This window comes from Pseudorca crassidens, chromosome 20 (assembly GCF_039906515.1).
Source record: "Pseudorca crassidens isolate mPseCra1 chromosome 20, mPseCra1.hap1, whole genome shotgun sequence".
NCBI lineage: Eukaryota > Metazoa > Chordata > Mammalia > Artiodactyla > Delphinidae > Pseudorca > Pseudorca crassidens.
The window spans coordinates 34,257,204-34,269,542 of record NC_090315.1 but is presented as its reverse complement, the minus strand read 5'-3'; the positions used below and the strand labels follow the sequence as shown (position 1 = coordinate 34,269,542).

The 12,339-nt window shown below is 56.9% G+C and overlaps 1 protein-coding gene across 3 annotated transcripts in view; it reads left to right on the top strand.

Moving 5' to 3' along the window:
- GNAO1 (G protein subunit alpha o1) overlaps positions 1–12,339 on the top strand; it is a 167,330-nt gene that overhangs the window by 135,248 nt on the left and 19,743 nt on the right. For all 3 annotated transcript variants that reach the window (XM_067719840.1, XM_067719841.1, XM_067719842.1), the window contains exons 4-5: positions 6,536–6,696; positions 11,466–11,594. In XM_067719840.1, coding sequence (XP_067575941.1) covers positions 6,536–6,696; positions 11,466–11,594 — 290 coding nt within the window. The remainder of the gene's footprint in view (positions 1–6,535; positions 6,697–11,465; positions 11,595–12,339) is intronic.

The following is a 12,339-nucleotide window of genomic DNA, read 5'->3' as shown; positions in this document are numbered from 1 at the left end:
CACCTTTGCTTATAGTAACTAGCATTTGTGGGGCTCTTTATGTTGCAAAGCTGTGTCACGTCGATTTAGCCTCTTTCATCTGCACAAACAACCCTGTGAGGTGGGAACTAATAAGAGAGCAGAGGCTCAGAGAGGTTAAGTGGTCTGTCCAAGGTCACAAAGCTAAAAAAAAGCTGCAGAGCCAGGATTTGAACCTGGGTCACCTGACTGAAAATTCCTATTCGCTTCCCCACCATATCCTTTGCGTTTCCTCTCTTGAGAGAGAAAAGGCTCTCTCTCAAACTTTAGTTCCAAGCCCCTTTGCTCAGAGGAGAGGGGAAGAGTTTTGCAGACCCAAGTGTTTAACATGCACTTGGCAGTCCCAGCTTCAGATGGTGAATACACCAGGGCACTTGCAAGGCCCTGCAGTGCCTGGCGTATGCGCAGAGGTGTGTGGTATTCATTGCCAGTGGCTCAGCCAGGCCAATGCCAGCTTCCCTGTGTCACCACTCATCCCACCACCACCCCTGGTGTGGCACAGCACAGGCTGGCACCTGCTGCGTCTCTGAGAAGGGTGACCAGGAGACACTGGGCAAGAGAAGCTGGTGCAGGGGGGCTCTCTGTGGCCCAGAGTGGGCAGGCGGGAAGGGGCCTGTGGGCCATGGAAGCCCACACCCCTCCTCATAGTATGGGTTCCGGCTCTCAGGACCAGCTGGCTGACTAGAGATAGCTTTCTGGAAGTAGAACCCCTCACCCCTGGACACCAGCAGGCAGCCCCACTGACAGGCCCCTGGATCGCAGGTGCTGCTTCCCAAGCACACTCATGGCCAGTCCCCAGTAGTCCATGTCCCCGTGGCAGGGGGCCCTGGGCTGCATGTCACAGTGAGGGACCCCTGTGTACTGTCAGTTCACGGGGGCAGCTGCTCCCATCACCACCCTGGGCACCCTGCTCCCCAGCGTTGGCCCAGGGCAGCCCACTTCTGGGAGGCACCCTGTGCTGAGCTCCCCACCCCACCAAATGCTGGAGATGCCCCCATCTCCGTGTGCCGCTTCCTCTCCCTGCCCACCCCTTTCTCCAGATGCTCATGGGTAGGGTTTCTGTGGGGTTCTCTAGTGTTGCGGGGCTTTCCAAAAGTATCTCACCTCTTTCTAGAGCAGCTTCAGGACATCTACATGTCACCGTTAAGATGTCATTTAACCAGAAAGGTAACACTGGCTCTGATGAAAAGAAATGTTAACGCTGATTTTAAATCATTGATATGGTGAGAAGAATCCTGCAGGTGTCCCTGAGAGTCATAACCTCTCCGGAGCCTCCTGATCCAAAACCCAGAAGAATGGCATCTTGTATGACAGTCTGTAGGTCCATCCACATCTTACAGAGTGAAGTAAGTCAGAAAGAGAAAAACAAATATCGTATATTAACGCATATGTGTGGAACCTAGAAAAATGGTACAGATGAACCGGTTTGCAAGGCAGAAATAGAGACACAGACACAAAAATAGAGGCAAACGTATGGACACCCAGGGGGGAAAACTGGGTGGTGGTGGTTGTGGGATGAACTGGGAGATTGGGATTGACATGTATACACTAATATGTATAAAATAGATAACTAATGAGAGCTTGCTGTATAAAAAATAAATAAAACAACAAAAAATGGCATCTTGCCTGTGGTTCACATTCAGAAATGCAGGGTCCCAGCATGTCCTTAAATGTCTCACCCCTTCCCACGCCCCCACCCCTAGGCATCCCGAGGGCAGGCAGATTGGCCTCCTCTTCTCTTTCTGGTCCCCGGGGAGCTGGGGCGGCAGCACGGCCCGCCCCTCAGGTCCTCCCTGTGCTAGTGCTCTGTTGGCTCACACGACAGCTCTATGAAGAGAATGATGATACTGTCACCCCATTTTTCAGGGTAGGATGCTGAGCCCAGAGACGTTAAGGCCCTGCTCAAGCCAGGACCCCAGTTCTGGGTGGTGCCTTGAGCCTGTGGCCGGAGCCCCTAGAAAGCCGCATGGAGCAGGACTGGAGCCCCGAGGCAGGGGTGACCAAAGGGTGCTGTCGGGAAAGGAGTGAGTCTTGGCGGGGGTGGCATGGGAACTGGACGTTACAGCACGGGCAGCCCCAGCCCATAGAGAATGGCGGCCGGGGAGGGGTGGGCATACTGGGTACTTTGTAAGTGCCAGACCCAAGCCACCCAGGCCCGTGCGTCTGAGGAAGGGCAGCGGTCACGTTCTCTGTCACGTGCAGGGAGCGCCCCTCCCTTGCTCTCTGCCGCTGGGGGCAGTGCGAGAAGGCGGGGCCCACTTCCCTAGCCCCGGGCTGGCAGATGGCTCCCTAACTGACCCTCAGTGGAAACGGTGCCCCGCAGGGGCATGTTAGACATTTGTGAGGTGTCTGTGGCAGTGGCAGTAATTGGGGCACTACAGGCACTTAGTGGCTGGGGGCCAGGCATGCTGGTGTGTGACAGCGGCACACAGTGACGAATGTCCTGCACCCACTCAGCCCAACCGTGCAGGGCCCTGCCGGGCACGGTGTCAGTGAACAGCCTCCTTCAGCTCCTTGCAGGACTGTCTCCAGAAGCCCACCAGATGGCCTCTAGTGTCCAATACGTGGCCAGTGCCCACAGGGCATCTTAGTGCCCCCCGACACAGGAAACATAGTGCAGCACATGGGCGCGGACGTGTGCCCAGGGCATGGACGTGTGCCCAGGCATGACAGGAAGAGGGGAGGGGAGTCCGATGCCAGAGGAACTGTGTTGGCCGCAGTAACGGGTTGGGTCTGCCTGGAGGAGGTAAGCCTGGTATTGGCCTCGGCACACCAGGCAGTGTATTGTCAGGACTCTTCGGGGTGCACGTGCAAAAATAAACCAAGTCTTTAACTAGGTTAAGAACAAGTCAGAGGATTGATTGAGGTAGCTGGAAAGCCAGAGGTATGTGTGGCCGCAGGCACAGCTGGACCCAGGTGTTTTGACATGTTATGGGGACCCGGCGTGCCTCCCTCTCTCAGCTCTGCCTCAGTGATGGCTCCACACTCAGGTGGGCCCTTCCTTTGAGGGTCTCTCTCTCCTAATAGTTTATACAGGTGTCCTGGAGCTGGTAGGGTTAGTCTCATTTGACAAATTTGGATTCTTTGTCCACCCCAGACTGTTCACTAAGGCCAGCAGGATGGACCGGCCAGGGCCAGACCCTGTGTCCACGCTGGAGCCGTGGGACAGAGGAAGTCCCACCCAAACTGCTCAGACTGAGTCGGGGGAAAGAGTGCTTTCCTTCAGGCAAGCAGAGGTTCTGGTGCCCCAAAAGGAGGGAATGGAAGCCACATAGGTAGAGGGGGCAGCCATCCAGCAGAAAAGGATGGAGCAGATCAGAGGGGATGGGCCGTTCCCTGCCACCTTGAAGCTGGTCACTGCCCCGGCATCCTCCACTGAGTAACATTGCACAGGTCAGACATAGTGGGTCTGCCCCGGTACATGTGTCTGCTTTGTCACGCCTCATGCTGCCGGGACAGCTGGGCGTGCTCTGACCAGCAAGAGGTGGCAGCGCCATGGGGGCTGTAGCAGAGGGCAAGGTGCTGGAAAATGCCTCCCCCACCCCGCCACCGGCCCAGGAGGGGACCTGGACAGGAAGGTCAGGCCCAGTGTGAGCCGCATCCCCCAGGGCCCCAAAGGCAGGAAGACAAAGGGGCAAGGCCCCCCTCTGGCTCTATTAATTGCTTGTTAAGCTTGACCCCCACAGGGCTGGCCCAGCCAGACAGCTGCCACTGTCCTCCAGGGTGCATCGGCAAGGCCCCTTCCTCCCGCCATGCCTGACCCTTCCTACCTTCCTCCTTACCCATCTCCCCTACCTTTGATCAGGGGGTGGGGCTGGACACCAATGTCTGAGATGCAAGTCCAGGGCTGTTGGCTGGAGCACAGTAGAGGTTAACCTTGGGTCCAGGCTCTCCCATTTACTAGCTGTGTGACCTTGAGCAAGTTACCTCACCTCTGAGCCTCAGTCTCTCCCCATCTGTTAAACAGGATGGCTACCGGGCAGAGCTGCTGTCATGGTTGAACGAGACACAGTGCTGTTGAAATGGACAAGATGAGAGGAGTTGGGAGATAGAGAGGGTGGAGTGAGAAATCGAGGCTGTGCCTGACAGTAAAATGCCAAGGACCCATTCATCTCACAAATGCTGCTGAGCACCAACAGCTATGTACAGAGCGTTGTGAGGTGGGGGTGCCGTGAAAAGCCAGGAGATTATCCCTGCCCTGAGGAACAGGCACACACAGCACCAGCTGTGACTGGAGTGGTTGGTGTGCGTGGGGGCAGACTCTGCTTGGGGCGTGGAGGAGGGCTTCCCTGAGGCAGTGACACTTGAGATGGGGAAGAGCCAGGGGAAGGATGATCTGGGCGGTGGAGCACCCTGAGGTGAGGTGACCCTGGCTACCTGGGGAACAGAAGGAAAGGCTGTGTGCTTGGAGGCCCAGGAAAGGGGAAAGGGTGGGCGGTTAGGACCGAGAAGTAGGCAGGGGCTTTGGAGGCCAAGGTAAGGAGTTTGGAATTTAGGGATAATGGGAAGCTATTGAAAGAGTTTAAACAGGGAGAGTTATTGTGTCCATTAGGATCAGGTTTGACTGTGAATATCCGAGACCTAGAAAATAGTGATTTAAATGAGGTATAAGTTTAATTTCAATGTAAAAAAAAAAAGTCGTCAAGGACCTGTTTTTAGATCACCTGTCCACTGTCCCTAGGGTGTAGACCTTGTCTTCATGATCCAAGTTGGCTGCTAGAGTTCCAGCCATCACAGGCTTCAGGAAGGAGGAAGTGAGAGAAAAAGGGTGCATCTTCCCTTTACAAAGACTTCTCCAGAGACCTCACTACACTTTGGCTTACCTCCCCATGGGTAGGACGGGTCACATGGTCACATCTCTGCCACAAGCAAAATTAGGAAAAGAAGTCTTTAAGTCGGATATCAGTGTGCCCAGTTAAAAAAATTGTGGGTTCTTTCTCTACGGTCTCCTGCTGGCTGCTATGTGGCAGACAGACTGAAGAGAAGCAAGAGGGAGGCAAAGACCCCTTGGGAGGGGGCTCGGGGCAGCCAGGGAAAGATGGTGGTGGCTCGGACTCAGGGCTGTGCAGGAGGAGATGGGGAGAAGTGGACATTGGGAGGGAGGTGGCAAGATCAAGGATGACTCCTAGTCTTTGAGTCTGAGCAGTTGGGCCGATGGTTGTGGCGTGCACTGAGCTGGGGAAGATGGGAGAGAAACAGAAGGGCAGACAGAGAGGTGTCGCCAGCACAGGACCTTGCCCCACCCCCGCCTCTGCCACACCTCGGGGACGAGATGGAGCTGGGAGGACAGCGCCGGGCCAGCCTTCCCCAAACCATGCACTGCATCCCACTGGAGTGGGAGTCCCAAGATTCCAGACTACACACAGAGGAGCATGAAGTGGCTTTGTGGAGGCCCATGGTTTCTACACCACACCCTTGAGTGGCTGGCTGAGGCATAGTGCGGCTCTAGGTGGGGGGGTGTCTCTCCCCCAGCAGGAAGTCTTGCCCTACCCATCCCTCAGGTCCCGACTCCCTTCTCACAGATCAGGCAGGAACCTGGAAGGAGGGGTCCACAGGAGGAAGTCTGGGAAACTGGCCCGGTTTGTCACAGTCATCCCACAGGTGGGAAAGCAGGCTGAGATTTCCCGAGGTCACGCAGGCACACAGGAGCAGCATCAGCACATAGGCCCTGACTCACAGGCCTGTTTTTAGCCCCAGGTGGAGGCACCAACCCTGCTCACCCACGCCTGCATCCCTGAGTCACCGCCTGCCTAAGGCACCCAACGCCTCAGTCCCAGGGCCAGCTTTGCAGGTGGCTGCCCCCAGGGGAGGCTGCGGTGCTGAAGAAACTCATCTCCTAGACGGACGGGGACCCACGCTCTCCTGGTGGGCAGCCCTCCCTGTCAGCTGAGGGTGACTTTGGGAATCCGAGGACTGATGTCTTCGGGACAACTAGTCCCTAGGGAGCTAGGTCCGGGCCAGCATCATGGGCATGGCCTGCTGGCCTCCAGGCCAGTTGTGGCTTCCTTCCCAGGGCCGGCAGGCAGAAGGGGACACAGTGCCAGCGTTTTCCCATTGACCTTGTGCAGTAGACAGGCTCTGAGACATAAGTAGCTACTTAGCCGGACAGCTTGATTCCGGAAGTCTCCACAGAAGGCTTTGGCCCCACGTACCTTGGTTCAGAATGTTTTGTTGGCTACAAGTCTTCCAGGCGTTGACCTTGTCTCCTTCGTGTCTCTCCCACCGCGAAGGACACCTGCAGATTTCCAGCACCTCCGCTCGCTTCCTGAGCCGCGTGCGGCAGGCTGGGGAGCCTGGGTCTCTGGCTTACTTGGAGGGCGGCAGGGTTGAAAGGGCTCGAGAGTGGAGCAGTGGTCTAGTAACGATTACCGTGCCCTTGAGTAAAGGACCCTCTGTTGCTTCCCCTCTCCCTGACCAGGCCTAGGGCTGAGCCCTTGTCCCGGTGCCCTAGCAGGTGCCCGGCCGGGGCTTCTGTCCCCACCGAGGCCTCAAAGCCGCCGTCCATGTCTCCTCACAGGCTGATGCCAAGATGGTGTGTGATGTGGTGAGTCGAATGGAAGACACGGAGCCCTTCTCTCCAGAGCTGCTCTCTGCCATGGTGCGACTCTGGGGCGACTCAGGGATCCAGGAGTGCTTCAACAGGTCCCGGGAGTATCAGCTCAACGACTCCGCCAAATAGTGAGTGTCCCAGGCAGGCGGGAGGCCGAGAGTGGGGCAGCAGTGCGGGCATGGAAGGGCTGGGGTCAGTGGGGCAAGGAGGCCCTTGCTGAGGTGGGAACCGCTGTGAGGTGTTCTGCCTCGGGCGTCAGGAAGGAAGGAGAAGGGGCTTCTCCTCCTGCCCCCGGGATGAGAAGGAGGCCAGGGAGGTGGGGGGCACAAGCCGACAACAGGGCTCCCAGAGGCCCAGGGGCCATCACCTGCTTGCTCTGGAGGGGGCCTGGCCCTCCAGAAGGAAGATTGTCAGTGTAGCAGTGTTTTTGCCCCTGGAGAACCCTTGACCCCATAAGTACAAATCAAGGGCAACATAGAAAATAACTTACATGGTGCCCTTCTGTCTTCTTTTTGAGAAAATAATACCCTTTCCATTCCTCTATCTTTAAAATTAAAAATAAGGAATATGTAACCCATCAGATAAGTAAAATAAATAATCAAACATACACTTTAATACTGTGTTATAACTAATAAGGGGAAGAAAAGGACAGAGGAGAGAGAGGGGCCCGGTGGGGCAGGCGAGGAGAGGGGGTGAAGCAGCTGAAAGCCAGAGAGGGCTGGAGGGGTAGGAGAGGGGAAGGCAGAGGGAGTGACAGCGGATCACAGGACTGCCTGCTGCAGCCTTGTCACTCTGGGCGTCTGGAAGTTTACATGCCCTTGGCCCCTAGATCGGGGGCTCCAGGCCTCTGGGAATGATCTGTGGTGGTCGGGGACACGCCTTCTGTTTTGAAGACATTGTCCCTGCACTCCAGCTTTCAGGAAACGCACCCACTTTTACAGTCTCATGTCCAGGTTTTCAGTGGGAGCCTCTGGGCTTAAACCCCACTATCTTAGGACGCCTGTGCTCCGACACGGATCTGCTCAGCTTCCTCACCAGCGCTTCTCATCTGGGGCCACTTTGCCCCCAAGGGACATTGGCAATGTTTGGAGGCATTTTCGATGGTCCTGACTAGGGTGGTGCTACAGATGTCTAGTGGGGTAGAGGCCAGGGATGCTGCTGACTTCCTACAGACACACTGTACAGTCCTTCATAGCAAAGAATTACCTGACCCAAAATGTCAGTATCGCCAAGATTAAGAAACGCTGGTCTCCACGGTGCCGATGTAGCGGAGGCTAACTCCAAGAAAACAGCGCTCACTAGTGGATGCTGGGACATTGCCATTGGCTGTGACGAGAGCTAACAAACCAGGGACTTGTCTTCCCATCTCTGCACACCTAGATTGTCCACGGGGCAGGTGCCTGGGTCCCGTGAGTCCCAGGTGGTAGCGACGCAGGCCCCAGCCACTGATGAGCCCCCAGGACACCTTGGTGGACCAGGGGTGCGAGCCCAAAGGTTCAAGTCCACACCTCTCTCTGTACACTCAAGTCACAGACCTCAACCCAGGTCGCCCCCTCAACGCACAGCCATTCAGGCCTGGAGAGAGTCCCCCCCTTCGTCTCCCCCTCTGTGCCCACTGCTCTGCCCAAGTCCAGGCCCTTCCCATCCCCCCACCACCCTCAGGGTCTCCTCAGGGCATCAAATCGTGACCCCCACTTAAATTGTTACCACTTAACTAATTATAATTTGAACCCATGGCAAAAAAATTTTAGAACAATACAGAAAGGTATAAAATTGATAGTGAATCCTCTTCCCAGGCCTGTTCCCCTCCTGCTGTTAACTATCTCCATTTACTTGTCCCAGTGATGTCCAGAAAAACCTGACCCTCCAACTATAAATAGTATTTAATGACCTCCAGCTGTGAAAGCTGAGGGAGTCAGACCTTCCTTTGCTGTTCCCCACTTCCACCACCAGTTTTTTGCTAGTTTTACAGGATTATTTTTAGTTCTTCTGGTGGTTACCTTTATAACTTGAAATGAACGACTTGAGTCAGTACTTGTCAACTCCCCCCCAGCTAAGCTGAGGAGACCCACCCTTCTCTCTCTCTGTCGTCTCTGGGACGGGACTCCGAGGCGGGCAAGGGCGGGACCCACAGGCAGTCAGGTTCGGAAGGACCTTAAATACTTTCTGGTCTAGAGTTGCTTTGCTGTTGTAGTTTCAGCTGCTAAATCTCGTCTTCTGACAAGAGCTGAGGCCCAAAATGTGAAACAGTTCAACGTAGATTTGTTGTGACAGAAAGGAGAGGCCCAGTAGGGCTGTCGCCTGGCACAGCTCCGGGGGGCACCAGTCACACCCTAGACTGTGTGAGTGTCTCTCCAAGGCCCAGAGCCTCAGTCACCACATGTCCCCTTCCAGCCCTGGGGAGCTGGCCCGTCCTCTCATGTTACTGGTGAGGCTCCAGGGCTCTCGGGGAGACAGGGCACCCAGGTCTCTCTGTGTCATGAGCCGGGGGCGGGTGAACACGGCTGGCCCTCCCCTTTCCCTTCTGAATGATGGCTCTGAGACAGGTCCTGGAAACCCAGAAACCTGAGCACATCCCAGCAGGAGCTGTAAGACGTAGTTCTGTGGTTTGGTAGGATTATTTTTTCCCAGACTGAGGTCCCCACTAAAGGTCAGCGCTGGCTGGCAAAGCGTCCTCTCCTTCCCTCCTCTCGGGTCTTCCTGCCCCCCTCCCCATCTGCTCTCCTTAAGCCGTAGAGCCATCATTCCAACGCTCTTCTGGTCAGAGCCTTCCAGAGTGAAATTCCAAGTCCTTACAGTGACCTCAGGGGCCTATGTGCTGTGTCCCCCTCACCTCCATCACCCCTCCAGTCTCGCCACTACCTGCGCCTGCCCCGTGTTCAGCCTCCCACCACCTCCCGTCCAGCGCCTGCAGCCTGGGCTCCTCCTCCACTGAGGTCGTGGCCTCTGTGCCCCCTGGTCCTGCTACTGGGGCATGAGAGGCTCATCCCCTCACCTCCTCAGTCTGCACTCGAATGTCATCCTGCTCGACAAGCCTTCCCCAGCCACCTGATATCAAATCGCCGCCCCCAGCCAGCCTCCCCACTTACTGGTAGCCTGATTCTTTCCTCCTGGCACTTATCACCTCCTGACATGTTGTACAGCTTACTCATCTGTTATTTACCCCCCCACACACACACACACACGCACACACGAACACACACACACAGGAACACAGGCTCCGGGGAACCCAGGACAGTCGGCAGACAGTACACACAGCAGGTGCACGGTCCACTGTGCTCACCCTACCCCCGCCATGGCCTCCTCCCTGCGTGAGGCTCAGCCAGCACCGAGAGACAGAGGGCCAGGTTGTCTGTCTAAAGGAGGTTCCCCAGCTGGGATGGGGGCCAAGACCAGAGGCTCCCAGCCCTGGTCTCCAGCTGGAGACGACAGGAGGAGGCTCGATTTGAAACCAACACAGCTTCTAAGCAGAGGCAGTGGGAGCGTGGGGAGGGGCATGCACAGAGGGTTTGGGAGGATTGGGAAGGGCGGGAAGGGGCCTCCAGGCTGAGATCAGAGACTGCCCAGATGCCCACAGGCCTGGAGAGGAGGCTCTGCAGCAGCCAGAGCTTTCAGGTCTGCTCTGCTGCCTCTGCCTCTCTCCTTCCACAGGGGAGAGGAGGCCTGCAGGCCAGTTTAAGAGCACGGGCTTTGGAGTCAGGCAGACCTGCGCTCGAGTCCCAGCAGTGTCCTCTTTCTAAGAGTGTGGCTTCAAGCTTGCCTTCCCTGAGCCTGGGAACACACCGTCGGCTTTATTTCCTTAGGGAGAACTCTCACAAGGATTTGAGGCAGCCTGGGTTATTGGTTTACCAAGGGACACCCTACTCGGTGAGGGCGTCTACCCTTCCCAGCCCTGTGGACATCCACAAGCTGGGGAGCCAGCCCCCCAGTGGGTCCCAGGGCAGGTGCCAATAAAGCACAGCCCCTCCACGCGCAGCCTGGGACCCCACGTCATGCCATGACTCAGGCCCTCAGGGCCGCTTCCCGTGGGCTGTGTGTGGGGCTCTCCCCGCACAGGGATGGGTAGCCCGGCTGGCCCTTTGGGTCCTTGAATCTTCCTGCCAGCCTGACCGAGCTCCCCCCTTTCTGGTTTCCTGGATCCCAACCTGGCTTGGGGTTCAAACCTAGCCCATACCGACCCCTAAAGCCCTTCCCAGTGCGTGGCCTGGGCGGGCGAAGTGCAGAGGCCTGGTCTGTCTACAGGGCAAGTGTTGGTGTGGGAGGGGCTCTGAGGCCAAAGACCTGGGTCCCAGCAAGGCCCCACCCCTGCCTGGCTGTGTGACCTCTGAGCCTCCCAGGAGCACCATATGGGACGATACGATGGCCCCCTTGATAAACCCTAAGGAACATGGAAGAGGCAGGCGGAGGTTCAGAGGGCCTCTGGGAAGCACCATAGGGAACTGTTAAGAGGTGGAATCCCAATTCCTGGCTCACAGCTGGGTGAGGCACTCACCTTCATTAGAAAACCTCAGTTTTCTAATCTGTGAAATAGTACATCTAACTTAGGAAATTAAGGATGAAACATGATGATGTATATGAAGACTAGAACCTAACTGTTGCCTATTATTATTTTAAGATGAAGAAACGACAAACACTATTATAAACACGTTAGTCTCATTTAAAGATTCGGCCTTGTCTGAGTGTGCCTGGAGCCGTGTGCGTAGCTGTTGGTCTGAGCCAGAGGCTCTGAGCGCGTGCGGTGGGGACGTGAGCTTCTCTTTCTCAGCTGCCCCCCCGCCCCAACACCTGGCCCTGGACGGCGTGGAGCCATCATTCCACAGCCCCAGTCAGGACTGGCTCTCGGGGAGGGCGGTGCCCAGTACCTGGTCTATGGTCCCCTGTGTGTTGCCATCCCCAGCTACCTGGACAGCCTGGATCGGATCGGGGCTGCCGACTACCAGCCCACCGAGCAGGACATCCTCCGAACCAGGGTCAAAACCACTGGCATCGTAGAAACCCACTTCACATTCAAGAACCTCCACTTCAGGTGAGGCCCAGGGAGGCTCCCGAGCCCTGGCGAGGGTGCCAAGAGATGGGCAAAGCCTGCCTCTCAGCCTCGCCTCGTCTGGAGCACCCAGATGTCGCCCTGCCTCGGGGAGCGTTCGAGTTGGGATAGGCAGTTAGATATGAGAAGGGGCCTATCTGTGTACCTCTCTTGCACCAAGTTCGGGGGCTGGGGTGAGCGGGGAGGCTTCCTGGAAGAGGGGTCCTGGAGTGGGGCTCTGAGGAACAGGGAAGATTTAAGCGGACAAGGGAGGGGAGTCCTGTCCCTGGGTGATTTCTGAGGAGGAGGAGGAGAGGGGGGGATCACCTAGGTGGCCCCTTGGCCACCTAGGCCAAGAGAGGGGTGGGGAATAAGGTGGGTGAACCCAAGCGACATGGGTGCAACCCCAGGACCCATGTCATCTCAGAGCTAGAGAGGGTTTGGAGATCAGCTGACCCACCCTCTCCGGGTACACTTGGGGAAACCGAGGCCTGGGAGGAGTAAGGCGGTCCCCAAGCACAGAACACAGCTCAAGTCCAGGGGTCTGAGCGCCTCGGAACAGGCCCTGCTGGAGGCTTGTGGCGCCACCTGGGGCAGCCTCCAGGCACTGAGGCCTGGAAGCCGCCATCCTGCCCCTCCCTGCCTCCATGTGTGGTTTCCAGGTGTCAGGTAGAACAGGAGGAGTGGCCTGTGTAAGGCCGCTTCTTGGCCCCCTGCCCACCCTGGGAGGGCTGGACTCCAGGACTGC